The sequence below is a fragment of the Phyllostomus discolor genome, chromosome 13 (assembly GCF_004126475.2).
Source record: "Phyllostomus discolor isolate MPI-MPIP mPhyDis1 chromosome 13, mPhyDis1.pri.v3, whole genome shotgun sequence".
Taxonomy (NCBI): Eukaryota; Metazoa; Chordata; class Mammalia; order Chiroptera; family Phyllostomidae; genus Phyllostomus; species Phyllostomus discolor.
The window spans coordinates 60,832,828-60,858,186 of NC_040915.2; the positions used below are offsets into that span (position 1 = coordinate 60,832,828).

Consider the following 25,359-nt stretch of genomic DNA (forward strand, 5'->3'; position numbering starts at 1 on the left):
TAAGGTCCAGCAAATGACCCATTTTTATGAACATGCGATGTGCTCTGGAAAAGAACATGTATCCCCTGCACGATGGTCGAGTGGGGCGTTCTCTGCGTGTCCGTTCGGTCAGTTCACTGTGACGCTGTCTGTCCAACCTCTGCAGCCTCCCTGATTCTTTCTGCATATGGAATCAGCTACTGAGGGAAGTGTGTTTGAGTCCTACACTGTCTATCTCTTCTTTTCACTCTGCCACTTCTCACTTTATATATTTTAAAACTGTTCAGTGCACGCTCATCTAGGTTGTTAGATCTTTCTGTTGAATTGAGCTTCTGTGATAATAATGTGACCCTCATTATCTCTAATATTACTTTTCTTCTTAAAGTCTACTTTGCCTAAAATTAGTGCAGTTACATAAGTTTTCTTGATTAGTGTTTGCATGTGGTATTTTTTTGGTCATTTCACCTCCTATGTCTCTTAATCTATTTTCTGAATATTCTATCCTTTTTCTCTCTGTAGTTAAATGTGGTATTTGTAGTGAATAAATCTTTCTTGCATCTGTGCATAACCTATTGTTAATACTGTTAGTACTGAGCTCCTAATTCCACATTTTATAATCTCCTGTCCTCTGTCGGAATTTTTAATTTTGTCTTTTATATCCTTGAATGTGGTTATTTATTTTTTCAGATTTATTTACTTATATTTTATAAAGATTGTATTTACTTATTTTCAGGGAGAGGGGAAGGGAGGGAGAAAGCGGAGGAGAGAGACATCAGTTGGCTGCCTCTCGAACACCCCCATTGAGGGACCTGGCCCGCAACCCAGACATTTGCCCTGACTGGGAATTGAACTGGCAACATTTCTCTTTGTGGAGCAAAGCCCAGCCCACCAAGCATACCAGTCAGGGCTTGAATGTGGTTATTTAAAGTCTGTGGTCTGACCGTTTCATAACCTGGAGATCCTATGGGCTTGTTCCTCTTCCTCATGTCCGTGCTTTCCCTGGGGTTCTGTTTGTGCCGTTTTCCTTGTTTGCCTGGCTGCTTTTCATTTAGCACTAGAGCGTGTGTATCAAACTGGCTTAGGGTAATTTTTAGTAATAATCTGAGGTCTAAACTACCAATATTCTGGAATCACCTTAGCCTCATTTGAGTGACGTGAGGTGATGTGCTTGGAAGGGCTGGTTTCCTTTTCGCTCACTGTTACTCCCGGAGTCGGGACCCCCCTCCAAGTGCAGTCTGCAGCACGTCCAGCGCACAGACACGCAAGGACGACCAAAGCACTGGGCCTCTCAGCCGCCTCTCCCAGGACTGGCGACCACGGCAAGAGGAAAGCATTTCTGAACGTCAGGCTCACCTCTCTCGGCCTGTGTTTCTTCCCTCCCTCCAATGCCTTTATAAGCAGGTATTTTCTGTATGTCTGGCTTTTTAGTTGTCTACAGGAAGTCTGACTTACTAGGTCAGTCTCCTGCTACTGATGTCTGATTCCCATTTTGACAGATTATTTTTTAAAAGGCAAGGGAGCAAGGTGCATGCAGCTTCCACGTGGGAGGCAACTGCCCCAACCCAGGCGAGGGAGGCTGGTGGCTTGGGCCAGGCGGTGGTTGTGCGGGCGATGAGGCAAGACCTGCATCTGGGTATATTTTGAAGGTATAACCAACTGGCAGGATTTTTCTAGTGGATTGATGTGGGGCAGGGGCAGTCACCAGTCAAGGACGACTCCAAGGTTTATGGCCCGGGCAAAGAACACTGCTGTGTCCTTTTCTAAGGCAGAGAAGACTAGGAGAGAAGCCATTAGGGGGCAGAGGCGGGAGGCACATGGGAAGTTCCGTTTAGGGCATGTGAACTGTGAAATGCCTCCTGCACGCCCAGGGGAGGTGTCTGGTGCACGGACGGGGGTAAAGTGTCTGGAATTTAGGGGAGGGGACTGGGGGAGAGATAAAATTTGGGGATCATCAACACAGAGGTTACATGGGCTCGGATGAGCCCCGAGCTGGGTAAGCTCATCCAGGAGGGGACACAACTGCCCCAGGACGGCGGACTGAGCCCAGGGCCCCCGACGCTGACGCCGTGAGGTCAGGGCAGTGGGAGGGGAACCGCAGCACAGCTGGTGGGGCGCATCTCCGGGAAGCCTCCGGCAGAAAACGCCCCGTGGGGAGGAGCAGGTCAGGAGAGGTGAGGTCTTTGTCTGCGATGGAAATTTTAAAATATTTCTCAGTTTGTCTTTTGACTTTCTGGTATTTTATTCTTATTGAAAGAAATTGTGTTTCTCTGTGCCTGAGTGTAACGGTCTTAGTTATTCCATGCTTCTGGCTTTGTGCCCACCTTCCCATTCCAAGATCATGTGGGTCCATGTGGCACCAGTGTGTGTCCATGTGCTGGCCCAGAGCAGGGACATGTGGCTCAGGGCAGGGTGTGAATGCGGGAGGGAGGGGCCAAGCCAAGGGGCTCAAGCTGAGGGAGGTGCTGGGGTCAGAGGTCCCACAGAGTGGAGGACAGAGACACACGTCCACTCCCTCTCTGCGCTATGGTTTCCCAGTCTGTAGCTGGGGCTTCAGTGCTGGCTTCCCAGAAGTTCTGGGGAGGGCTCCAGGGTGTAAGGGAAGAGGCAGCCCCTGGTGAGCTGGGCAGGGCTATGTCCCAGGGATAAGGGCATTTCCAACACGGGTCAGTACGACTGCATCTCAAAGCTGGAGGGCGACCTCCTTGTTGCCCATGGAGAGATGGGGAGACTGAGGCCGGAGAGCGTTCCCATAGACACGGGGCCCTGGGAGGGGTTGGGGGACCCATCAGCCCAAGCCCCACAACCTGATGGCAGGGGAGGATCCTGGGGTCTCTTGAGAAAGTCCAGTCTTTCTTTTTTTATTGTATGACATTTTTCTTTGTCTTATTTCAGCAAAATAAAATTATCGCATAGTTTGTGTTCTTCTGACAGTGTTTTCAGGTAGATAGCCTTTAGTAAATTTGGTTCTTATATCATTCTTTTCTTCTTTTCTAATTATATTTTATTGACTATGCATTTGCAATTGTCCCTATTTAACCCCTTTGCCCCCCTCCAGCCAGAGCCCCCCACTCCCTCAGGTAATCCCCATACCTTTGTTCAGGTTCATGGGTCATGAATGCAAGTTCCTTGGCCTGTCCGTTTCATACACAGCTATGCTGTGCTTTCCATCCCCATGGCTGTTCTGTCACCACCGATTTGTGCTTCTTAATCCCTTCACCTTTCACCCATTCCTCCAATCCCCCCTCCCATCTGGCTGCCGTCTGACTTCTCCCTATCTGTAATTTTGCTCCTGTTCTGCTTGTTTGCTTAGTTTGTTTTTTAGATTCAATTGTCAATAGGTATGTATTTATTGCCATTTTATTGTTCATAGTTTTGATCTTCTTTTTCTTAACTAAGTCCTTTTAATATTTCATATAATAATGGTTTGGTGATGATGAAATCCTTTAGTTTTTTTCTTGTCTGGGAAGCTTTTTAACTGCCTTTCCATTGCTGGGTAGACTAATCCTGGTTGTAGGTCTTTGCTTTTCACCACTTTGAATATTCCTTGCCAATCTCTTCTAGCTACAAAGTTTCTTTTGAGAAATCAGCTGATGGTCTTATCGGAACTCCCTTGTGAGTAACTACCTATTTTTCTTTTGCTGCTTTTAAGATCCTCTCTTTATCTTTAACTTTTGGCATTTTGGTTATGATGTATCTTGGAGTGGACCTCTTTGCATCCATCTCATTTGGGACTCTGTACTTCCTGGACTTATGTGTCTATTTCCTTCACCAAATTAGGGAAATTTTTCTTTCATTATTTTTTTCAAAATGACTTCCAATTTCTTGCTTTCTCTTCTCCTTCTGGCACCCCTATGATGCAAATGTTGATATGCTTGAAATTGTCCCAGAGGGCCCTTGTATTATCCTCATTTTTTGGATTCTTTTTCCTTCTTGTTGTTCTGGTTGGTTGTTTTTTGCTTCCTTGTGTTCCAAATCATTGATATGATTCTCAGCTTCATCTACTCCACTGTTAATTCTCTGTAAATTGTTCTTTATTTCAATTAGTGTATCCTTTATTTCCTACTGGACCTTTTTTATGCTGCTGAAGTCCTCACTAAGTTCATTGAGCATCCTTATAACCAGTATTTTGAACTCTGTGTTCTGAAAGATTGCTTAACTCCACTCTGTTTAGTTCCTTTTCTAGAATTTTTTGTTCTTTCATTGGGGCCATATTTCTTTGTCTCCTCATTTTGGCAGCCTCCCTGTGTTTATTTCTATGTGTCAAGAGAAATAATTTCTACATTTCTATGTAGAGCTGTCATGACTCCCCATCTTGGCAGTGTGGCCTAATGTTGTCCTGTAGGGTCCAGCGGCACAGCCTCCCCTATCACCCAAGCTGGGTACTCAAGGTGTGCCCTTTGTGTGGGCTGAGTACACCCTCTTCTTGTAGTTGAGCCTTGATAGCTGTTGGCAGGTCAATGAGAGGGATTTACCCAGGCCAGTCAGCTGCCAGGACTGGCTGTGACCATTGACCACCAACTTCTGCTCTCCATGGGGGGTCAGCTGTTCAGGGGCTCACTCTACAGAGCAGGGCTTTCTTCAGCAGGGCTCAGGTACCCCCTTGTGTCCTGTCTGGGGCCACTTGGCCTAAGCTATAAAGCAATCAGCAGCTGGCTGCTTCTTGTAACAGGCTTAGAGGTGCCCTAGTGAGGCCAGGCTGTGAACCAAGGCCAGCTGCTGCTAGTGTGAGCATGTGCCAACACAAGTCATTTCTATGGAAAAGCCATTGTTAACACTTGGGTGGGTCCCTAAGTTGGGTGGGGCAGATTCCCAGGGAATCGTCAGGGTGGGGCAAACACTGTGAGCCAGGTGGTTGGAGTCTCAGGTACGGTGCGTGCTGTGCTCTGTGGCATGAGGGCTCAGAGAAGGAGCAATCGCCTCTGTCAGCAGTTCTGTCTTGGAGAAAGCTGCCCCAACCTCTCACCCTGATACCAGACACTTCAGTTCCTCCTTGTATGCCACTGGTGCCTTTCAAGCTGCTGCCCCTGTGCTGGAGCTCAGAGGGAGTGAGTCTGAGTAAGTCTGTGCATGGGCCCTTTAAGAGGAACTGCCCAGGACTCCAGAAGTTTCTTCCACTGACTCAATCTTCATTGGTTTCTACAGCCAGAAGCCACAGGGACTTATCTTCCTGGCACTGGAACCCTGGGAGGGGGGGCCTCGTGTGCAACTGGAACCCCTTGCTTCTGAGATACTCGTCCAGATTTTTATTGGCCACATGTGGGTGTGGGACCAGCCCATTCCGCGTCTCCTACCAGTCTGGATGGATGTGGTTTCTTCTTTAATTCTGTGGTTGCAGCGTCTCCATTCAACCTGACTTCTGCTGGTTCGGAGTGATGGCTATTCTACAGTTTAGTTGTAATTTTCATGTGATTGTATGAGGAGATGAACCGTGTTTACCTGGGCCGCCATCTTGGAGATCTAGCTCTTCTATCATCCTTTATTAATTTCACTTTGGATAAATTTCACACTATGACAGTAGCATCCAAGTTTCCATAGCGGCAGATAGAGGTTTGAACCTTAGCACCACAGGAGCAGAGTAAGGACAATGGGCCAGACACAGAAGGTCAGCAGGGTGGAAAGCCCCAGGGCTCTAGCAACGGGTCAAACTGCAGAAACAAGGACCTCACCCCCAGGGCAACCTTTCCTCCTTTAGCAAATCCACAGGTCAGGCAGTCCAGACCCTCCCTTCATGCATAGAAGACACCCAGGAAACGGGAGTTACTCCAAAAAGTCCAGTCTTAAAGAGGCTAGAGTTCGTGTGTCCCCAGTGAGATGGGTAATGGTGGCTGGGCCCCTGGGACTGCTGGGAAGGACCGAGGGGCTGGCCCAGGCCTGATTCAGGCCTGGTTCTGCCTGTTGCAGATGAGCCGGTGCTGCTGGGAGGCCCTAGGGATAAGTGGCAAGAGAAGAACTTTGCATGTTGAGAAGCATCTTATACATGGCAAGGGGCCATGTACCTGGCACCGTGGTTTGCAATCTGTAGAGTTCTATGGATCTGTGAGTGGCTGGACTTGATGGGGCAGCCTGGTCTGTTTTCTGATGGTTTGGTGACAGCAGATAGGCCACCTACCTGTCACCGTTCCCCAGTGATTGCCAGCTGAGCAAGCCCGCTGGGGAGGTCAGGGCACAGGAGCCAGGCCCCTCCCTTACTCTGTGCCATGCCCTCTAGAGCCGTCCTCCAGCAGCAGGGCTCCCCCGTGGACGCCACCATCGCAGCTCTCGTCTGCACCAGCGTTGTCAACCCCCAGAGCATGGGCCTGGGTGGAGGGGTCATCTTCACCATCTACAATGCGACCACAGGTGCGTCCATATGGGACCCCCGTGGGGAAGATGATGGGCTTGTCCACAAGCACAAGTATCCGGCTGAGCCTGTTCCATCTGCCCATGCCCCTTCCTGGGTCTTCTCGGAGCCCCTGCTGCTCCCCACCCCCGCCTCACCTTCATGGCAGGTCCTGTCCTGAGTAGAGGATTCTCAGTTCACAATACGGGGAGGGAAACGTAGGGTGAGGGATGTGTGAGGAGGACCACGGTATGGGCTGAGGCTGGGCAGCCACAGGAGTGCCCCTAACCACTTTCTCCCCCTGCCCGGACTCCAGGAAAGGTAGAGGTCATCAATGCCAGGGAGACGGTGCCCGCCAGCCATAACCCACGTCTACTGGACCAGTGTAAACACACCCACTTCCTGGGCACAGGTGAGGCCCCGGGAAGGGCCACTGGTGCTGACCAGAACACCCCCTGGAGGGGTGGCAGGCTTCATGGACAGGCTGAGACCCTTGGGCACTGGGGGACAGCAGCTGGGGGATGGGGAGCCCCCACAGAGGTCCTGACCTGCTCGAGTTGGGGAGTATCAGGGGGGAGGAGCTCTCCGAGTAGGGAGGGGGGACCTAAACAAAGGCACCAGCCCAGGCAAAGACTGAGGGGTTCAGTGGAGAGGGGTGTGGGGCTGGGGGAGTCCTAGGGCCAGTCTGTGCTATGGACTTTGCACAGAGGGCAGCGGGCAGCCGGGGGCGTTCAGTGGGGAGGGACAGAGTCAGGAGTGGGCTCCAGAAAGCCCACTCGGGCTGCTGTGGCTGGGGTGCGAGGCTGGTGGGGTCCAGTGTGGGGGTGATGGAGAACCTGGGGCGGGCCGGGAGCCATGGGGCTGAAGGCCGAGCAGGGGAGCATGAGGGCAGGAGCATGATGCCGCCCCGCCCCGCAGGGACCTCATGGATAGGCGTGCCCGGGGAGCTCCGTGGCTACGCCGAGGCCCACCGCCGCCACGGCCGCCTGCCCTGGGCGCAGCTGTTCCAGCCCACCATCGAGCTGCTCCGCGGGGGCTACCGCACACCCTTCGTCCTCAGTCAGTTCCTGAACAACAGCCTGCTTCGCCATTTCTTGCTGAAGTCCTCCCTGAAGTGAGCGGCGCCCTGAGCGGGGGTTGGGTGCAGGGACCCTTGCTCAGCTCCTGGGTTCAGGCCATGGTCTGTCTGAGCCCGGTCCCCATCCCAGCTCCACCTGAGCCCCTGGAAGACTGACCCTCTGCGGTGTGAGGGGACCTTGAATGGTCAGCACTTTGCTGTCTCAGTTCCTACCTCTGGGCTCCTTGTGGCAAAACCTAATGGGAGGGGCTCAGGCTGGAGGAAGTTTGTGCCTAAGTGATAGGACCCCAAGGCCATGGATTTGGGCTCCACCAATGCCCTCTAGCTCTGCCCTCCTTCTCACGCTCTCTCAGATGGCAGGATGACTTTGGCCACCCCCCTGCCCACCTTGCCAGCCCCCTGGCCAGGTCCTCCTGGGACCTGGAGGGCAGGTCCTGAGTGGACACAGGCCTGACTGGGGAGCACGTCCTCCCTGGGCAGGGTGATGAGTGAGGTGAGAGGTGCCCACCCCGCCCAATCCTAGAGACTCTGTCCCCTCGATGTCCACCCCGGTCCCTCAGGACCAGGCTGCTCCTGTGTAGGGCCCTGCAGGCCACCCTCCAGGCCCCAGGCCCACCCTGACGCTGCCCGCTACCCCCTGCCCCTAGGCAGCTCTTCTTCAATGGGACGCAGCCCCTGAAGCCGCAGGACCCTTTCCCCTGGCCCGCGCTGGCCGACACCCTGGAGACGGTGGCCAGGGAAGGGGCAGAGGTCTTCTACTCAGGGAGGCTGGGCCAGACGCTGCTGGAGGACATTGCCGAGCAAGGTGAGCCACACTGAGGCCTGAAGCCCCTGCCTGCCTGCCAGAGAAAGGGCCAGGCTCTGGCCGTGGTCTCCTGGGGGCAGGCTCTTCCCTGGGGCCTGGAGGAAGTGCTGCTGCTCTCAGGGCTCGGAGAGGCTGTGTGCCCCGGCCAGCCTCAGTGACCCTGCTGTCACGGCCCTCAAGGAGCAGAGTCCCCGTGGTTTAGGACCAACAGAGGAGAGTTGTTTGTGGCCACGGGGGGCTATGGGGGGCTCCTGGGCCTGGAGCTGGCAACCCTCACAGTCTCCCGAGGCGAGCTTGCCTCTCCCACCTTCCCCTCCTTCCCCTCACCTGCCTGCTGTGACCCCTGCCCACCCATCCCCCACCTGACCCTAGGGCCAAGCCCTGATGCCACTGCTCACAGAACCACCCTCACCTCTCTGGGTCTAGACTGTTCCGGGACAAGGGCAGCCCCACTGTGTGACAAGTGGCTGTCACTCCCCATCCGCTTCCCCATCTGAACACGGAGGCTTCTCCGTCTCACTCCAGGCAGCAATCTGACCATGCAGGACCTGGCATCGTTCCAGCCCGAGGTGGTGGACGCCCTGGCGACGCCTCTGGGGAACTACACCCTGTACTCGCCGCCACCACCTGCAGGGGGTGCACTTCTCAGCCTCGTCCTCCACGTGCTGGAAGGTGAGGCCCGGCCCTCCTGCCCCGTCCTGCCCTGCTGGGCCCCTGAACTCCCAGCCCTGCCCCTGGGCAGCCATTGCCCTTTCCGGCTCAGCCCCTCGTCAGATTTGGAAGACAGGGCTCGCTGTGGGAAATGGGTCACGACGGGGTGCCCTAGGGCTGGCCCAGGGCCTCCGCGGGAGGGAGGGTCTGCGTCACCCACCCACTGGGAGTCCTCCCCGCAGGTGGCGAGCTCAGAGTCCAGCAGCAGGTAGGCTCACAGGCAGAGAGCTGCCGTCTAGTGCGCACACCCTGTGGGGCCGCCTGGCCTATGGAGGCCTGCAGGGCGGTGCGGGTCGGGGCGGTGTCGGGGGCTGGGCTGCCCGAGGCTGTGTTTGTTTCCTGGGGCTTCGGCAACAACAGACCCCAAGCCTAGGGCTTCAAACAACAGATACTTACTCTCTCATAGTTCTGGAGGCCAGAAGTTCAAAACCAGGGGGCCAGCCAGGCCACGTCTCCTCTGGGAGCTCTGGGGGCTCCAGAGGACCTTTTCTCTGCTTCTCCCAGCTTCGGTGACGGCCGGCGCCCCCAGGCCTGCGGCCGCATCACTCCAGTCTCTGCCTCTGGGGCCACAGGGCCTCCCCTCCTCCTCCGTGTGTGGTGCCGAGGGTTACACTGATCACATTTCCACCCCAGTTATATCCAGGATAATCTGCTCCTCTTAAGATGCTTAATTTAATCACACGTTTTTCCATAAAAGGTAATATTCACTCTTTTGCCGTATGTGGCAGTATTCGCAGGTTCTAGGGACTAAGACGTGGACAAATCTTTCTTGGGGGGGCTTGGTCAAACATTCAACCCACTACCCAGGGTGACCCCCACCTGCGCCCGCCCCCTCTGCAGGGTTTAACTTCTCTGCGGAGTCAGTGGCCAGTTCTGAGGGGAGTGTGGACTTGTACCATCACCTCGTGGAAACGTTCAAGTTTGCCAGAGGGCTGAGGTGGCGGCTGTGGGACCCTCGAAGCCACCCGGAAGTCCAGGTGAAGAGGCCGGGGAAGCCCAGGGCTCAGCAGGAAGGGAGGGTTGGCCAGTGGGTGCTGCGTCCGTGAGCCTGAAAGCCTGGCCGGGTGAGGTTGGAGGGCTGTGTACGTGGTTGGTTCTAGAACGGGACAGCCCAGGGCATGGAGGGGTCAGCAGGTCTGGGCACTGGAACAGGCAGGCTCGAGGGTGGCAGCAAGTTTCAGAGGACCTGGAGGATGGGCGGGGTGTCCCCTGGGCTCAAGGGAGAACAGACTGGAGAGTCTCTGTGGGCCCCATCTGGCCCCCCATTTACCTTGCCAACCATCCTCCCACCCCAGAACAGCTCCTGGGAGCTGCTGGGGGAGTCTCTGGCCCAGCACATTCGCCAGAAGATCGACGCCCGGGGTGACCACCAGCTCAGCCACTACAACCTGGATGGGACCCAGAGCCACGGAATGGGCACGGCCCACGTGTCTGTGCTGGGGGAGGACGGCAGTGCCGTGGCGGCCACCAGCACCATCAACACCCCGTGCGTGCGTGTGCCCTGCAGACAGACAGGCCCCACCCACTCCTTTGCCTCCTAGACCTGAGTCCCCCTCCCACTCCCGCCCCTGTCCCCGACCTGGTCTCCCAGCCCCTGGCCTCTTCTTGGTTGTCTCCATGGGGCAGCACCTTGCTTTTCCTGCTGTTTCTTCCTCTCTGTCAAGGGGCTCTACACCCCTCATCTCTCTGCTGACCAGGCTGGCCATGGGTGGCCCTGAGCCAGGACCCACCAAGGGGTGGGCTTCACCCAGAGGATGCCCTGATTGGGGCACACGGGTGGGTCTTTGGGGGAGGTGCCAGGGAGAAAATGGCAGCTCCGGCATGCTGGAGGGCCGCCACTAAAATGAGGGGCTCCCGGGAGGCTGGGGAGCAGGCCTCCAGGCCAGGTGTGGGCGACAGGAGCTTGCAACCCAAGCCTGGGCTCTGCGCCCCCCTCCCTCCGCAGCTTCGGAGCGATGGTGTACTCCCCGCGCACGGGCATCCTCCTCAACAACGAGCTCCTGGACCTCTGCTGGAGGCGCCGGCCTGGCTCTGGGGAGGCCCCTCCGCCTGGTGAGTGTGGGCACCAAGGGGGAGAGGGAGGAGGCGGGCAGGAGTGTGTGGCATGGAGGCTCCCAGAGCAGCCACCCACCTTGCCAGGCCACGGCTTGTGAGGTGGTGCACAGAGACTGAGATGGAGGGGCGCAGCCCTGGGGACGCTGGCTCGGATGCCAGGCTGCCCGTGACACCCATCTGGGCTCCAGTTCCAGGCGAGCGGCCCCCATCATCCATGATCCCCTCCATCTTGGTCAACACAGCGCAGGGGTCGAAGCTGGTGATCGGAGGGGCTGGTGGGGACCTCATCATCTCTGCTGTGACCCAGGTGAGTCTGGGGGCTCCTGGCTGGGGCGTCCCCTCTCCGGGCAACCCTGCTGTCCTGCTGTCCTGGGGGCGGGGAGGGGTGGTGGGGATGGCTGCTGCCCCCTCCCTCTCTGCATCCTCCTTCTCTCCCCCAGGCCATCGTGAACAAACTGTGGCTTGGCTTTGACCTGAGAGCAGCCATTGAAGCCCCCATCCTGCACGTGAATGACAAGGGTCAGGTGGAATACGAGCCCCAATTCAGCCAGGTGAGGCCGAAGTCTGAGCCACCTCTGGGTGGGGCACCTCCATGCAGGCCACTCGCAGCTCCCAGTGGGTGTCCACTCTAGAGCGCTTCCGGCCCAGCGCACGTCAGCTCTGGGTACTGTGGGCTGAGCAGCGCCGTGGGGGAGGCACAAGGCCAGTCTCACGGCCTCCAGGGCAGAGAGCAGGGTGGTGTTCGTGCTTTTCCCAGGCCGAGCGTCTCAGCACCTTGACCCTGGCTCTGTCTGCACCTTTCCCTCCAGAAGCTAGTTTTCCCGGCTGTGGCCTCTCAGACTCTTCCTCGTGATGATCTGTTTCCTCACATGATTTGTAGCTTTTACGTGCAAGTTTATTTATAAAAAAATTTATTATTCCCATGCGAGTCTGCAGAGGAGCTGAGGCATCAGGGCTGCACTGGTGCCGGCTCTTACGCCGTGTCTCGGTCCCCTGCACAAGCGGGTCTGGAAGCTGAGCTGATTCCACTGCACCTGCATCCCCGGGAAGCCTTCTCGATGCTCCTCTGGGCTGGCAGATGCCCTTTGCTAGGACCTAATTCAAAACACTAGCAGCTTTTCAAGGCTCCAGACTTCGTGCCCGGGGTCAGTTCAACCAGCCAGGGTTCAAGATCTTCAAAGCTGCCTTTTCTGTTAGGAGCCGCCCCTGGCCTTAGGACCCCCCACTAACCGCAGCGTGAGAGGCCTAGAGCCCAAGGGGACGGGTCAGCCCTGGGAAGCTTGGTCTGCGGGACAGGAGAGGGAGGGCCTCCACCGGTCAGGCCCAAATTCTCAGAGCCTGAGGCCTTTGCTGCCTGTTCAGGGTTCTCCCCATGGAAGTACATCATGTGCTCCCTCAGGGGTCGTCTTAGGCTCTTTGCCTTGACCTTCCCTTACTCTGTGAACACAATTCTCTGTGGACCTTGGACTCTAGGACCTTCTATGGAGAGATTCCTAGACCCTGGGTGGTGACTGGGAGTCTCCAAGGGCCTTTCACAAAAAGTCCCAGGGACCGAGGTCCAGAGAGCCATTGTTTCTCAGGGCCTCGGGGCTCGGCCAGTGGGCCGAGAGGAGCAGAGTCTGTGAGACTGCGGGCCCTGCCGCTGTCCTCGGGTTTGGGACAGAAATGAGCGTGCATCTCAAGCGCCTTCTGTCCTGGATGATTCTTCCCCATCATGCTTCTCCTTTGGGTCCTTTTTTTTTTTTTTTAAGATTTTATTTATTTAATTTTAAAGAAAGGAGAAGGGAGAGAGATAGAGAGGGAGAGAAACATCAATGTGTGGTGGGGTGGCCTCTCACAAGCCCCCACTGGGGGCCCACAACCCAGGCATGTGCCCTGACCGGGAATCGAACCAGTGACCTTTCTGTTTGCAGGCCAGTGCTCAATCTACTGAGCCACAGCAGCTAGGGCCTTCAGGGCCATTAGGGTGGGAAATGTAGACTCCACGTCCTCCCATCCTCACCCCCCACCCCACCCAGTCCTGTGTTCTCGGTCGGGGTTCCCAGGTTCCAGCCTGGGCCTTGTCCGCTATGAAGACAGAGCTAAGCTGCCCTCACCGACCAGCCGGCCTTCTCTCCTCTCCAGGAGGTGCAGCGGGGACTCCAGCTCCGAGGCCAGAAGGCAGGCAGCAGGCCCTTTTTCCTGAACGTGGTCCAGGCCGTGTCCCAGGACGGGGCCTGTGTGTATGCCGCGGCAGACCTGAGGAAGAAGGGGGAGGCCGCAGGCTACTGAGGAGGCTGCGCCTGAGAGCTGGCATCTGGCTCGACATCAGTGCGTGGCCCAGGCTGGCCACGGCCATGACTGTGAGACTGAGCGTTCCGCCAGGACCTGGGCCCCTCGGCTGGAGAGTCAGCCTGGGGTAGCGAGAGGCGGGGACACTGCGGGTGGGGGCTGAGCCCTCCCTCAGAGCTTCTGGTGGCCCTGCCCTGGCCCTTCTAGCCTTCCCCAGGCCTCTCCCCTGGACTGTGGCGCGTCCTCCCCCTCTGGCCCCACTCCCCAGCTGTATATCTTCCCGTTCAAGATTAAAGAGGAGGCTGACCATAGCCTCATCCAGGGCTGAGGTGGGGGAGGGGACCTTCAGAACACATCACACTGGTTCCTATAGTCCTTCACAATTAACCACAGTAGAGGTGGGGAAACCGAGGCCCAGAGGCAGCTGGGCCCCTGCAGGCCACCCTTGGACGGAATTGGTACCCCCTTCACTCACTGGGGCTCCAAAATGTGGCTGCCAAGGGGGCCACTTATTGGGGAAAAGGCAAGGGTGTGGCCTGGGGGCCCTTGGCCAAGGCCTGTCTCTGAGTCTTGCCTTGTGTGCCAGGAAAGCGTTGGGTGCAGCAAGACCTAAGACCCCAGCCCCTCCCCTGGCCCCACCAGCCCATGTTCTCACCCTTGGCACTGCTGACACTTTGGGTGACACATTCTTTGTCGTAGGGGCTGTCCCCACACTGTGGGATGTGGGGCAGCATCCCTGGCCTCTACCCATGAGATGCAGCAGCCCCCGGCCCCCAACAGCCAGTCACTGAATCGCCCCTGATCGAGAGCCACTGCTTGGAATGAGCCCCTGGACACCATGAATGGCGTTGCCCATTGGTGGGTGGGCCACCCTCACACTGGGGGGGTCCTCACTGGACTGACTGGACCCCACACTAATTCCTGAGGGCACTGGGGCTTCCCTTGCCCGCCAAACACCCCTTGGGGGCGTGCCTTTACCTGGCAGGGCCGAGAATCAGCATCACCTCAGGTCATCGCTGCCCCCTCTGCCCTGGAGTTGGGCCACACGGGGTGGGGGCGGGGGTGCGTTCTCCATGCCTGCGGAGACAGAGGACCACAAACGGAGCACTTCCGAACAGCAGAAACCTGTTTTCTCCCGGGTTAGGAGTCCGAAATCAGTCTCACTGGGCAGAAGTCAAGGTGTGGGCAGGGCCACATTCCCACAAGGCTCTGGGGGAGACTCCTTCCGGCCTCTTCCAGCTGCTGGGGCAACTCATGTTTGCGGGCCTGTGGCCATGCCTCTCCATCCCTCCCTTGTGGTCCGGTGGCCTCCACTGTGTGCGGAATCCCCTTCTGCTCCAAGCGAGTCTAGGCGGGGAAAGCACCCTCAGAGAGTGTAAGGACCCTGAAGGACATACGGGGCCCACCCCGAGAGGTCAGGAAAATCTCCCGTCTCACAGCCTTAACTCAATCATGAAGTCGCTTTGCCATAGGAGGCAACCCCCACAGCCCCCAGGCATCCGGACGGGGACCTACTTGAGGACTGTTACTCAGTTGGCCGCACAGGTGGAGAGCAGTTGACATCCCTGGTCTGGGCTTGTCTAGGACCATGGGATGTGCGGAGGCGGCACTCTGGCAGATTCGGGAGGAAGGTCAGGGACCACAGCACCCTGTGGGATGCACTCATGCCGCCTCGAAGCCACTGACCCCTCCCAGGGTCCGCCCTCGGGAGGCTGCGGACGGAGCAGACTTTCTGCAAGAGCGGGTCTAGTTCGGGGTCAGGGGAGGCAGAAGAGGTGGGCTTAGACACAGAGCAGAGGGGCTTCAGACCTGGGGGGACCCAGAGGCTGGCCCCCAACATCAGGACCGGCCTCGGGGTGGCCTCACACTAGGCAGGCTCCCTGGCCACCATCTCAGTGGCTCCAGAACATCCACCGAAGATCACAGTCAGCAAGGTTGACCATGCTTCTGCCCTGCGCCCCGGCCCCTTTCAGTTTAACAGAAGTTCTGGCCCAGCTCTCATGGGCCCCGCGGGGCCCTCCCTGAGCCATCTGAGTGGGAAGGGGCTGCTCCGCACCAGCCGCAGCCGTCCTGCCAGAGCTGGCATCTGTGCTCCCAGTCCAAGCCCGTGCTCGGCCCGGGCCCAGGGAGGCCGCCCTGCGCCAGTGAGGCCTGAACCGGCCTGCGAAGGCCTTGGCAGTCCCTCCTTGCAGTGCCTTCCAGCGTTACTCCTGTCCCTGCCTGCTGGTGCCCCCTTCTGACACCCCCTCAGCCAACCCTGGGGCTGTCACCCTCCTGGAGGCTCAATCACCACTGATGAGGGCACGGGGACCCTGACCAAGGCCCGGGCCCAGCTTCTGGAGCATCAGGCCACACACCCACTCTCCCCCCTTCAGAGCATGTGGGTCCACAGGGAGCTCAGACTCAACACACCAGACCGGGGAGCCAGTTCTGAGGCAGCGAAAATCTCTCTGCTATCTGCCTCTCCCCTTCCCAGATTACTCTCTGCTCTCCCTCCATCTACATGGCTCAGCCCTGGGTCCATTCCTTGTCCCTCTCAGCCTCCTCGCCACTGCCGTCACCTTGCTCCATTCCACACTCGTGACAATGACGAGCCTTGGACAAGCGTTTCTGCCCCGGTCCCGGGCAGCATGGAGCCCTGGGCTCCTGGGGCCCCGGGAGGAAGCCCACTTCTCTCCCTCCCTGCTCGTCCTGCCCAGGGGGACCTGCCCAGCCCCTGCCCACACCCCACCTGGACCCTCTGGCAAGGTATTCCCAGCCCCGCCGGCCACCTGACAGCCGGCTCTTTAAACCTGTCACACAGAGGAAATCAAAACCAAGACCGTGGGATTTTCAAAATAACATTGATGTCAGCACGGATCAGCTCCCACAGGATACAACTAAAGTAGGGGTCAGGGAAAATGTATTGCCTTAAATGGTTACATGAATAGGAATAAAAATAAAGCAACTAACTTACGAAGTTAGTAAAGGAGCAATCGGAACAAGCAGGAGAGGAAAAGGAAGGACACAGTCAAAGTTGAAGGAGAAAGGGATAAATGGGAACTCAAACAACAGGTCTTTGAAAAAAAATATGACAAGCTATTTAGCTAGCCAGTCAGAAAAGCAGAAGGAAGTGTGAACACAAAAAAGAAGAAACAAAAATGGGAAAACAACCTAAGGTATAGAGAAAGTTAAAATATTATAAAAGATTACTAACCTTCGTTCAAATAAATTTGGAAATGTTGACAAAATAGATTACTTTTTAAGACAATATAATTGTACTTGGGGAATACTTACACTAAAAACGTTTTTCTGAAACTAATTGGGCACCTTATATTTTTGTTTACTAAATATGGCAACATTGAGTGTAAATGACACGTGGACCCAAGAAGGGGCAAAGATCTAGACACGGCAACAACTGTTTAAAAAACGGAGGACGTTGGCCTGGCTGGGTGGCTCAGCTGGTTGGAGCATCGTCCTGTGCACCAGAAGTTTGTCTGCGGGTTTGTTTCTGGTCGGGGCATGTGCCTATGCTGTGGGTTCGATCCCCTGTCGGGGAGCGTATGGGAGGCAGCTGGTCAATTCTCTCACACTGATGTCTCTATCTGTCTGTCTCACTTCCTCCCTTTCTGAAATCAATAAATGTGTCCTCGGGTGAGAAATTAAAAAAAAAAATTGAGAGCATTGTGGGGACACTAGCCTACCTGCAGTGCACTTTAAGAAAGACCCACAGGTGAAGTTTGTCCTGCATGAGGACCAGAGACCTCACCTGCCAGTCAAGCTCCCGCAGTCGAGGGCGAGAGAGAAGACGCCCACCTTTGCCTCGTGAAGCCAGAGCAGCACTGACCGCGGGTCTGGCGAAGCCAAACACAGGCCGCTTGGGCTTGTGAAGCTCAACAAAAGACTCTCAAATAAACTACCAACAAGGAGAACCCAGCAACATAATAAAACGAATGCGTGCCATCCACCCCGGGGGAGACTCACCAGCTCTGCAGGGAAGGAGGAGAAAGGTCACGGGGCAGTCTCCATGGAGACTGAAGATGCACTTTCAACACCTATTCTTGATTTAAAACAAACAGACATACAAAAAACCCAGACCAAACAAAAAAGAAAGCCCACAATGCTGTTCCCCTACATGCGTTAACCTGAAAATAAAAAAAGCCCAGGTGGTCGGAAAGCGAGCCGCAGTCGGGGAAGCACTGACTGGGGTGGAAACCGGGCGGTGGCCGCTAGGAGGCGGAGGCGGAGGCGGCCAGGTGTTGGTGGGGAGGGAAGGGGAGCAGCCTCACGCCTGCTTTCTCGTGATCGCTGCGAACAGCTGTTTGGGATACAAAGCCCAGGCCAAGGGTTGTTTTGTCCAGTGTTAACGTCTGAAGTTGGAGCGTGAGCCGCGCGAAGCAGCCCCTCCCGGGATGGCAGCTCCGACTCCACTTTAAAGTGGCTCGGCTTGGGTGACTTCTGACACACGAGTGTATGTCTCAGGACAATGATAACGTCATTGTAACAACAATATGGCGTAGACCATGGGCTGGGCGCTATTCTATTGCTTTGCACGTGTTAATTCATACGATTCTCCCTCGTAGAGGAGAGCTAGAATGATTCCAGTTTCACAGATGCCAATACTGAGTACCAATGCTCCCAGAACCACGCAGAGGAAATGCCAAAGGTACAGACGCAGGGCAGACAGAGGGAGAACACGGACCTGAGCCTCCTCCACAGCACACATAAAAGTGAACGTGAGATGCATCTCAGGCCTCTCCAGGGAATAGCGGCCTGCACAACTGCTCCAGCATCAATTATGAGAAAGGCCTTCATTTCCTGTTTGAATTAATCACATCAGTTCCTTGGTAAGAAAAAAACCAGCTAAACACATCTCTCACTTCGTAGAGCCAACGCTAAACGTACAGCAGCTCCAACACCCCCGCGCGCAGGCGCAGACGGACCTCCACTGGCACAGCGCTCACGAAGCGGTGTGGGTGAGCGCGGGTCGGTCTCTGCTACGGGAAGGATCAACTCAGTGGGGAAATGAGTCATTAACAACTGGTACTGGAACGAGTGGGCAGCCATCTGGGAAAATGATAATCTAAGATCCTTATCTTTCTGTTTACACCAAAGTAAATTTCAGTTGGACAAAGATTTTTTTAAAGGGTTCAAAATGAGCCCGTGTGCCTATCGTGGGAAAGCACAAGAATGTTTCACTCCTATTCTTCCAGTGAGACAGTCTGCTGTAGGCCAGACACAAAATCGAGGGGCCATAAAAGAAAAAATGGGTACATTTGAACACATAAAAATTTAAAGTTTTGATGTGGAAAATATCTTAAAAGACCAAAAAAAAAAAGCGTGGGGGGGGGGGGATGCTTTCAATAAGTAATATGATATGGGGTTGGCTTCTAAAATGCTCACATACTTAAATATTTAATGTCAAAGACCAAATATCCATTAGAAAGATGGGCATGGATGTGACCCATTAGACCACGGAGAGCTACAAAGGGCTGTTTTGATACACAAAACACTTGCTCAACTTCACTCATAAGTGCGTGTTGCCAATTAAAACAAAAACTGAGATTCCACGGGGACAAAGGAAATGACTCCGGGCCCAGAAGTCATCCTCAGTGAGTTGTCCGAACTACTCACAGAAGAAAAAAATGCCGGTCTTACACAAGCGCTTTCACTGAACAGCGAAGAGAAAACATTGCTCAACTTTGTATTTATTTATTTATTTAAAGATTTATGTATTTGTTACTAAGGAGAGGGGAAGGGAGGGAGAAAGAGAGGGAGAGAAACATCGATCAGTTGCCTCTCACGGGCGCCCTACCGGGGACCGAACCCACAGCCCAGGCCTGTGCCCTGACTGGGGATCGGTGCTCCACCGACTGAGCCACGCCACTCAGGGCTTGCTGCCCGACTTTTTAAAGGAGACCAGCAGAAACTTGAGAAGGAAACTCAACAAAGAAATGTCATAAAGGAATAGTAGAGGGTGATTTTATTTATGCACAGAGATGCAAAACTCCTAAATAAAATATAAGCAAATCAAATGGGAAATGTAAAAAAGAGAATTCATCTCCACCAGTTTGGGTTTGTTCTGTGAATGACAGACTGAGTCAACATTTAAGAATCAACCGACGTAATTCACCATGTTAGCACAGTAACAGAATAAAGAGGGGAAATCATCAACCATCTCAGTAAGTGCAGAAAAGCATTTGAATTCCGTTATTTATTGATTTTAGGAAGAGTGAGGAAGGGAGGGGGACAGAGAGAGAGACAGAGATTGATTTGTTGTTCCACTTACTGATGCATTCATTGGTTGGTTCTCATTTGTGTCCTGACTGGGGATCGAACCTGAAGCCTTGGCGTACAGGGACCATGCTCTAACCAAATGAGCCACCCAGCCAGGGCCCTGAAAAGCACTCAATAAAATTTCACAATTTTTACTTCCAGTCAAGATATGGCAGTGCAGGCAGACATGGCTTGCCTCTTTGCAAAACCACATCAAAATTACAACTAAAACATACATCAATCATCATTCAGAACCATCAGAAATTGAGGCAAATGGAAGTCTGGCAACTAGGGAATTAAAGAAACCACATCCGTCCAGACTGGTAAAAGGGGCACAGGCGGGAACTGGCTGGTCCCACACACATGTGGTCAATAAAAACGTGCAAGCGCTATCTCAGGAGTGAGGAGTCCCAGACCCACACAAGACCCCCAGCCGAAATTCCAGTGCCAGGAAGATCAGTCCACACAACTTCTGGCTACAAGAGCCAGAAGGGATTAAGTTGGTGGAAGAAACTGCTGGAGCCCCAAGCAGTTCCCTTAAAGAACCCACACTCGGACTCACCCAGACTCACCCAGACTCCCTCTGAGCTCACACACAGGGGTAGCAGCTTGAAAGGCACCAGTGGTATACAGGGAGGGACCGAAGTGTCTGGCATTGGGGCAAGCAGAGGCCATTGTTCCTTTTCTAAATGCTTTCCCCCATAGAACCAGCAAGCTGGTGCCCTATCTGAGGCTCCATCAACCTGGCTAACACTATTTGACCTACCTAGAGACTCTGCCCCACCCAACTAACAGGCCCACTCAAGCTGCTTTTCCATATAAATGGCTGGTCTTGGCTCATGCTTCACAACTTCCTCAATCCTATCAAACAAGCAACAGCTGGCCTTGGTGAGCCGCAGCCCCAGCACTGGCAGCAGCAAGCCAAGATTCACAGCTCGGTTTTGCCTGGGAACCTCCAAGCCCAGCATAAGTAGCACCTTTGTCAGATTGCTTTATAGCTCAGGCAGGGTGGCTCCAGGTAAAACACAGGTGGGGGCTGACCTTGGCCTGCACCACCTGGGAAACCCCAGGGGCCAGCACACCCAGTGGTTGGCTACAGACCACCACCCTGCTCCTGCACAGCTGATACTCCACAGAGGGCGAGCATCAGTGGTCAGTGGTCACAGCCAATCCTTGCAGCTGACTGGCCTGGGTAAATCCCTCCCATTGATCCGCCAACAACATCCAAGGCTCAACTACAAGAGGAGGGTATACTCAGCCCACATGAAGGGCACACCTTGAGTACCCAGCTTGGATGATAGGGGAGGCTGTGACACTGGACCCTACAGGACACCTACTACATTAGACCACACTACCAAGACACAGAGTCAAAGCAGCTCTACCTGGTAGACAGAAACAAACTCAGGGAGGCTGCCAAAACGAGGAGACAAAGAAACATGACCCAAATGAAAGAACAGATCAAAACTCCAGAAAAAGAGGTAAATGAAATGGAAATAAGTAATCTGTCAGATGCAGAGTTCAATACATTGGTTATAAGGGTGCTCAAGGATCTTAGTGAGGACCTCAGCAGCATACAAAAGATCCAGGCAGAAATGAAGGATACGGGGTACTTCCGGTTCTGGTACAGGCTGGCAGTGGGCAGTGGCAGAGGCTGCCTGCAGAGGAGGTGGAGGTACTACCAGGCGACCGCTTCCCACCCAGAAGCCAGTTCTGAGTGAAGTGGATCTGAGGATGGGCCGGAGCTGAGCCCCCGACCATGGCCCAGAACACGCTGTCCTGACGCTTCCATCCAGTGGACATCAATGAGTTTGATGAGAACAAATTCTTGGACAAGCAGGAGGAGGCGGCGGTGGTGGCAGCGAGCCAGGCCCGGACCCAGGCAGGTGGATGGGCTCCTGTGGCAGGGGGACATGCTGGGGGCATTTCGTGCAGCCTTCCAGAACTCCCCTGCCAACACCAGGAGTCGAGCCGTGCAGGAGCGAGCCCAGGGCGTGGTGCTGGAAGTACTCATGTACTTTAAGAGCAGCGAAAGTGAGCAGGCCGTGCGGTCACCAGACAGAAATGGCGCTGACTTACTAATGAAGCACATTTATAAAGGGTTTGAGAAGCCCTCAGAAGGCAGCCGTGCAGGGCTACTCCAGCGGCATGAAGAGGCATTAGCAGTAGGAGGACCAAGCTCCCTTATAAGAGTGTTTACAGCAAGACAGACTTAAAAAAAAAATAAGACTCGTTACCTTGAGAAGAATTTTGGATGCACAGGCTGGTGAAGAAGGGATTGACAATGGGTCGTCTTCCTAGGAACTGCCAACTTTTTCAGGACGTGCATCCGCTGAAGTGTATTTTATTTTCAAGGTGGAGGGAGAAATTGTCTTACTGTTTCCTAAATCCTTTGCAGGATCTGATCATTTATGCCTTTGTCCACGAATAATGCAGAACTGACATTGTGACTGTCTGCCAGAGTGGTGTGGGCTGCCGTGGTTGCTCAGGCGCACCTGTGGGCGCTGCCTGTTTAAAATGGCGGGGGGCTGGTTTGGGAAAGGGCGAGCTTGTGTGTTTGGAGTGGAATCCCCCACTCCCCGCCGAGGGTTTGCACAGACGTCCCATTCTCCCAGAGAAGGCGGGCTCTCTCGGGTTGGTTGTGAACTGCCTGCTGCATCGATAAAGCTCTTGGCTTATTAGGACTAAAAAAAAAAAAAAGAAAAGAAAGAAAGAAACAAAGGACACACTAATTGAAATACAGGACAATTTACAGGGAAACAACAATAGAGTGGATGAAGCTGAGAATCAAATCAATGATTTGGAACACAAGGAAGAAAAAACAACCAATGAAAACAACAAGAAAAAAGAATTCAAAAAAAATGAGGGTAGTATAAGCAGCTTCTGGGACAACTTCAAAAGGTCCAACATTCACATCATAGGGGTTCCGGAAGGAGAAAAGAAAGAAAAAGAAAGAAAGGAAGGAAGGAAGGAAGGAAGGAAGGAAGGAAGGAAGGAAGGAAGGAAGGAAGGAAGGAAGGAAGAAAAGGGAAATCTATTTGAAAAAATAATGAAGAAAACGTCCCTAATTTGGTGAAGGAAATAGACATGCAAGTCCAGGAAGCACAGAGCATCCCAAACAAGAAGTTAGTTCCCTACAGGGGAGTTCCCATAAGACCATCAGCTGACTTCTCAAAAGAAACTTTGCAGACTAGAAGGGATTGGTAAGAAATATTCAGAGTCAGGAAAGGCAGAGACCTCCAGCCAAGATTGCTCTGCCCAGCAAAGCTATCACTTAGAATCAAAGTGCAGATAAAGAGCTTCCCAGACAAGAAAAAACTAAAGGAGTTCACCATCACCAAACCATTATATGAAATGTTAAAAGGGACTTATTTAAGAAAAAGAAGATCGAAACTAGGAGCAATATTATGCAAAAACACATATCTATCAACGACTGAATCTAAAAAGCAAACTAAGCAAACAATAAGAGACAGAATCATGGATACAAAGAGCGTTTTGATGGTTGCCAGATGGAGGGGCATATCGGGGAATGGGTGAAGAGGTGAGGGGATCAGGAAGTACAAATAGGTAGTTACAGAATAGCTGTGGGGATGTAAAGTACGGTATAGGAAATGGAGAAGCCAAAGAACTTATACGCATGACCCATGGGCATGGACAATGGTGGGGGGTTGCCTAAGGGAGTGTGGGTGCTGTGTGGATGGGGGTAAGGGGGGATCAGGACAACTGTAACAGCGTTATCAATAAAACATAATTTTAAAAAATGTTCCAACTTTCACTCACAATAAAAATTCTCAGCAGAAGGCGACTGGCTTGGGGTGGTGAACGCATCATACAATATACAGATGATGTGTTATAGAATTGTACACCTGAAACTTATATAATTTTACTAAATGTGGTTAATGGCAATATCATCTTTTGGTTCTTGAGTTTGGCGAAGAAAGGATTCAGAGCCAAGAACTTGGCGAGCTCTCCCTCCTGGGAGCACGCCCATGCCTTTCTTCCCTCTCAAGCATGCGTCTCTTCAACTCTAAGGGCCGCCACGAGACTTGCAACCAGGGGAGCAACGGGCAGCGGCAGCCCCTCCCAGGCTCACCCCTCAACCTGCCTCCAAGGGCCCTTTTCTCTGAGGTGGGCCGCAGTGAGCCAAAGCAGCCCCGCCTGCACTCCCTGCTGCTGCCGCTGCTGCTGCCCGACACCCTTCGCTGTTTCACTGGCCCCAGCTTTAGTAAGTGTACTTTCACCGTCACCTGGACTCAGGTCATGAAACCTTTCCCGCGTGACATCCGGAGCCCCCACACTACAGGCTGCCGCGAGGCAGACCCGCTCCGGGCCCAGTTCCTGTCTCATAACAATCGCTGTCCGACCAAAAGGCTGATCATCAGTGCATCCTATAGTTTGATTTGTGACCAAAGGGGGAAACATGGGCCACAAAAAGAGGGGGTGTTCAATGGAAAGTAACCTCCCAGGGTGAACTGATTATAAATCCCTAGCTGGGCAGCTCATAACCAGTAGTCACAGCTCAGGGTATGTGAGTTCTTTGGTAAAAGGTTTGTCTTTGCCCTAAGCAAGCCCCGCCCATTGTTTCCTTGCCTCTAGGCTAAGGGATCTTTGAAATAAGCTGTGACCACACTCGAGAGAGCACGTAACCTTGTTGACTGTTTTATCGTCTAAACTCTGCCTCACTCTTTCCACCTTCATGTAACCTTCCTTACCCTCCTTAAATTCTTAAGTACCAAAATGCTACTTCTGGAGCATTGGAGATTTTCCTCCCTGGCATAGGTCATCGGTTTGGGCTCAAATGAGCTGTATAACCCCCCTGCAGGCCCTGGCCTGGTAGGTAAGTTGGTTAGAGTGTCATCTCGATACACAAGGCTGCAGGTTTGATCCCTGGTCAGGGCACATACAAGAACTAACCAACGAATGCATCAATAGGTGGAACAATAAATTGATCTCCATCTCTCTCTCTTTCTCTCTCGCCTCCCTACCCCCTGTCTCTCTGAAATCAATTTTTAAACATTCTCAGAGCCAAAGAAAGCTCTGGCACAAGAGGAAGTTCATTTAGCAAGTGAAACAAAAGTACACTGTAGAGGAAGAATTTAGCGGGCCGCTCAGATTGCTGCCTGGGCCTCTTAGGACTAATGTCGCAGAGGCAGGAGTGAGCCAGCTGGGCTGCGCGTGCTCAAGTCGTGGTGCGGGGGTGGGGCGGGACGGGCTCCCAGAGTCAGGTTCAGGGGATTACCAGGGATGAGCGGCCATGGCTCACCGCTCCCTAAGTTGCACGTCTGGCGGGGACCCTCAGAACTTAGGAGAAAGAGAGCAGAGATACACGCTGAAGAACGGAGGTGCAGGTGTGCTCCAGAGAGAGAGCGTGCCCTGGGTCCTTTGTCTTAGGGTTTTAAATTCTTTTCTAAAGGCAGGAATTTTAGGGGAGTTCTCAGGGGACAATGGTAATAGAATACTGTACTTAGCTGTGTATAATGCGTGTCCACGTTTTTGGCCCAAACTTTTGGGGAAAAAAATCTTTCGTTTTAATTTTTTAAAAGCTTTTATTTATTTATTTATTTACTTATTAATTTTTTTATTTTAGAGAGGGAAAGGAGGGAGATAGAGAGAAACATCAATGTGCGGTTGCTGGGGGTCATGGCCTGCAACCCAGGCATGTACCCCCGACCCGGAATCGAACCTGAGACTCTTTGGTTCGCAGCCCATGCTCAATCCACTGAGCTATGCCAGCCAGGGCTTCATTTTAATTTTTAATTCAATTATTTATTTATTTATGTTATTTAGATACTTATTTTTTGTATTATAAAGGAAATTTAGCTGTCACTTTTGAACATATTATGGTACAAGAAACTTTATGTAACAAATAATTACAAAACACAAGAACAG

General features: G+C 53.6%; 1 protein-coding gene and 1 pseudogene across 1 annotated transcript in view; both read left to right on the forward strand.

Moving 5' to 3' along the window:
• GGT5 (gamma-glutamyltransferase 5) overlaps window positions 1-16,229 on the forward strand; it is a 28,426-nt gene extending 12,197 nt beyond the window's left edge. The window contains exons 2-12 of the mRNA XM_036013711.1: window positions 6,188-6,318; window positions 6,615-6,710; window positions 7,217-7,412; window positions 8,024-8,181; window positions 8,707-8,853; window positions 9,733-9,869; window positions 10,188-10,378; window positions 10,838-10,944; window positions 11,136-11,254; window positions 11,388-11,498; window positions 13,072-16,229. Of these exons, the coding sequence (XP_035869604.1) occupies window positions 6,188-6,318; window positions 6,615-6,710; window positions 7,217-7,412; window positions 8,024-8,181; window positions 8,707-8,853; window positions 9,733-9,869; window positions 10,188-10,378; window positions 10,838-10,944; window positions 11,136-11,254; window positions 11,388-11,498; window positions 13,072-13,218 (1,540 nt within the window). The 3' untranslated portion in view covers window positions 13,219-16,229. The remainder of the gene's footprint in view (window positions 1-6,187; window positions 6,319-6,614; window positions 6,711-7,216; window positions 7,413-8,023; window positions 8,182-8,706; window positions 8,854-9,732; window positions 9,870-10,187; window positions 10,379-10,837; window positions 10,945-11,135; window positions 11,255-11,387; window positions 11,499-13,071) is intronic.
• Window positions 16,230-21,229: 5,000 nt separating this feature from the next.
• On the forward strand, window positions 21,230-22,009 carry LOC114509074 (annotated as a pseudogene).
• The last annotated feature ends 3,350 nt before the right edge of the window (window positions 22,010-25,359 follow it).